This window comes from Cynara cardunculus, assembly GCF_001531365.2.
Source record: "Cynara cardunculus var. scolymus isolate 2C chromosome LG 15, CcrdV1, whole genome shotgun sequence".
NCBI lineage: Eukaryota > Viridiplantae > Streptophyta > Magnoliopsida > Asterales > Asteraceae > Cynara > Cynara cardunculus.
In genome coordinates, this window is record NC_037542.1 from 1,892,201 (window position 1) to 1,895,383 (window position 3,183).

General features: G+C 44.6%; 1 protein-coding gene across 1 annotated transcript; it reads right to left on the reverse strand.

Annotated features, from left to right (window-relative positions):
* Nucleotides 1-330: 330 nt before the first annotated feature.
* Nucleotides 331-1,314, reverse strand: LOC112527516. Its single transcript, XM_025138200.1, has one exon. The coding sequence runs from the start codon at nucleotides 1,312-1,314 to the stop codon at nucleotides 331-333; it is 984 nt and encodes a 327-aa protein (XP_024993968.1).
* Between the last annotated feature and the right edge of the window lie 1,869 nt (nucleotides 1,315-3,183).

The following is a 3,183-nucleotide window of genomic DNA, read 5'->3' on the forward strand; positions in this document are numbered from 1 at the left end:
AGCGTTGATCACATATGCCAAATAACTTTGGCATCCTTTCTTTATACATCGTCTGGCCTTGAGTAGGGAGATCATGTTAGCCTTCCTATCCCTTCTATCTCCACAGATTATTAATCTCCCACTACCCGGTACCTCAATCTGGATTATCTTCTTATTACACAAGATTCTGGCTTGGTTTTCAGCTAACCAGTCCATCCCGATTATTATATCAAACTCCCCTAGTGTCATAGGGAGCAACTTGAGTGGAATAGAACTACCATCTACCTTTATAATGCAGTCATCATATTCTTCCTTAATCATTACCCTGTTGTCATCAGCAGTTTCTACTTCTCATGATGAACTTAGAGGCTTAGCTACTCTATTCAAGTTGTGGCAGTATGTAGTGGATACAAATGATTTATTCGCGCCAGAATCGAAAAACACTTTTGCATGTACAAAATTAACCAGGAAGGTACCTGTTACCACATTTAGGGTTTCCTCAGCCTCGATTGCAGTCATTTGGAACACCCTCCCTTTTGGTCTTGGTGCTTCTAGTCGTCGTTCCTCTCCTTTCCCACCTCTGCTTCCTCCTTGAATGGTCGTAACATCCTTCTTCCTTTGCAGGCAGTTTGCTTGCACATGATTGGGTGACTTGCAGATGTAGCATAATCTCTCTCTTCGTTCCATTCTGCAGTCTTGGTACAAGTGTCCAGCCTTCCCACACCGGTAGCAAACCCTGGGCTTAACCAGGAATTCTCCTCTATGCACAAGGTTACATTTAGGACATGGTTTGCCCGATTGTCCTTTCCATACCTTCCTTTCCGAGTTCCCAGCTTTTTGTCTTCGGGCTTCGTTGTTTGAACCCTCCCATTTCCTCTTCAGCTGGCACCGCTCGGATTCTTGGCGGACCATTTCCTTTTCTCTAACTTCGGCTGCATTCACAGCCTTTTGGAAAGTAGTTGGTTTCATGGTGAGGACAAACTCCCTGATGGATGCTTTCAATCCCCATATGAAACGCTCTACCCGTCTCTCCTCAGTAGAGACATAATGCTCTGAGAATCTAGTCTTCTCTGTGAAGCTGGTCGTATACTCCCTGACCGTTAAGCTTCCTTGTTCTAACCTCAATAATTCTTCTTCCAACTGTTTTACAGCAGTTCTTGGGCAGAACTTCTCGTTGAACAGCACCTTGAACTCATCCCATGACATCCTTGCTACAGCCTCTTCAACCCTTAGGTTGGTAATTATTTTCCACCAGAATAGGGATTCAGACTTCATCATGGAAGCAGCATAAGTCACCTTGTCTTCCTCTGCACATTTGCTAACTTTGAAGACCATCTCTGTCTTCTTTATCCATCTCAGGGCCGTAACTGGGTTTGGCTCACCCTGAAATGGTTGGGTCTTGCAAGCTAAGAAAGTTTTGAAGCTACAACCCCTCTGTCCCATTCTAGTGTTGACAGGACTATTAGCTCTTGACCTATCTCTATGGTCCTCTATATGGTTGATGTTGCTAACCACTTCTCTTACTACGCTAGCTTCCCTAGCCTCTTCATTCCTCTATTCTGCCTCTCTTACTTGTGCTATAAAAAGCAGGCAGAGCAGCTTGCAGAGGTCTGGACACCTCTTGAGCAATGAGGTCCACAGGGGTGGTAGACGCTGCCCGTGTGCGACCTCTGCCTCTGCCTCTGCCCGATGCAGAGCTCTCTTATACCGAGGGCTCTGGCTCACTTTGTCTTGTTTGCGATCTTCCTCTGCCTCGTACTCTGCCTCGTCCTCTACCTGTAGTGCTCGCGGTCCTCGTGGCCGCAGCAGAGGCTGGTATCACCCCTGGTACAGCAGGGGTAGCCACGACCAAAGGTGTTTCCTCTGCATCGGGAGCGACCGATAGAGTCTTTCTCGATCGTTGAGACATTCCTTCTTTCTTAACTATATGCGTATAGCATATTATAAATAACTATTCTAATACACAACTTAGCATTCCACAACCATTCAACAAGATTTAAACACCAACACAAGTTTATTTCATTCCATAATCATGTCAATCGACTCATACTTAACAAGTTTAAACTAAATAAAAGAAAACACTGAGATATCCTAGCTCTAGGCTGCCGACTTATTGCAATAAAACTTAGCCACACACAGTTCATATGCTAACTATTTTCTCCTCGTCCTCTTACTCATGACATATCCATAGGGTATTTTCTGATTCTCACGAACTCCTCATAAGGGCTCTCTGGGTGATGCCTCCATACAGAGCTCAAGTTTGGGCCTTGGCGAAATTGTCATGCCCAACGTGAGAAGTACTCCTTGGTGGAGTCCAAGTAGCCCGTGGCTACCTCATGGCAATAGCGAGCATGATCTTCCAATCGCACCCTCCATGATCGTGAAGCAATCCTCCTCTCCCATTCCAGCTCTACACACTTCCATGCCATGGTGTGGTTGTTTTCCCCAAGTTCATTATTCACTGTCAAAACTTTGTTCAACTCTTCACCTAACTTCACGTGTTCCCTCTGCACGTTGTTCAACCACCAGTCAGCCTGGTCCTTGGCTCCTTGGGCCACTAACAGCTCTACCCTTAGTTGGGCGTTCTCTTCTTGCAAAGTCGATATTTTCCCCTCGAGGTCTGTATGATCAGGCGTTCGAGGAGTGTACTCTTCATATGATCCCTCTGTGGGATCATAAGAGGAATCCCCTACAGAGGTGGGTTGAGAGGACTCAACCCTTGGAATATTCTCATTTCGACTAGAGCTTCTGCCCTCTGGCTCTGCAGAGCTTTTGCTCTCTATTCTTCCAGAGCACCTGCTGCTCTGACCTCGTTCTCCAATTCCTCCTCTTGGTCCTAGACCAACTACTCTACGTCCTCGTCTTCCAATACTTCTAGTGGGCTTGGTATAAACCATTTTCCTATAACTCACAGCGACAAATCTATTAACCTCAACACAATCATCACTTAACAGCAAGCACACTAACAACAAGAAGAACAGTCAAAATTCATCATTTTTGTTTCAATTTTTTCAACCTTAATTCTGTCTAAGTTTAGGCTAAAATCATAACCTATTTCTCTTAGAACTAAGGCTCTGATACCACCTGTAAAGACCCAAAATCCGATCTTTTTCTTAACCTCAAATCATTAATAAAATTCGACCTTAAAAATTGGAAACTTACATAAAATACTGGATTGAAACAGTTTAAACATAAATCACAGCG

Excerpts from the sequence above, each read along its gene's own strand:
- LOC112527516 (XM_025138200.1), bottom strand. The coding sequence starts at position 1,314 with ATGGTCTTCAAAGTTAGCAAATGTGCAGAGGAAGACAAGGTGACTTAT.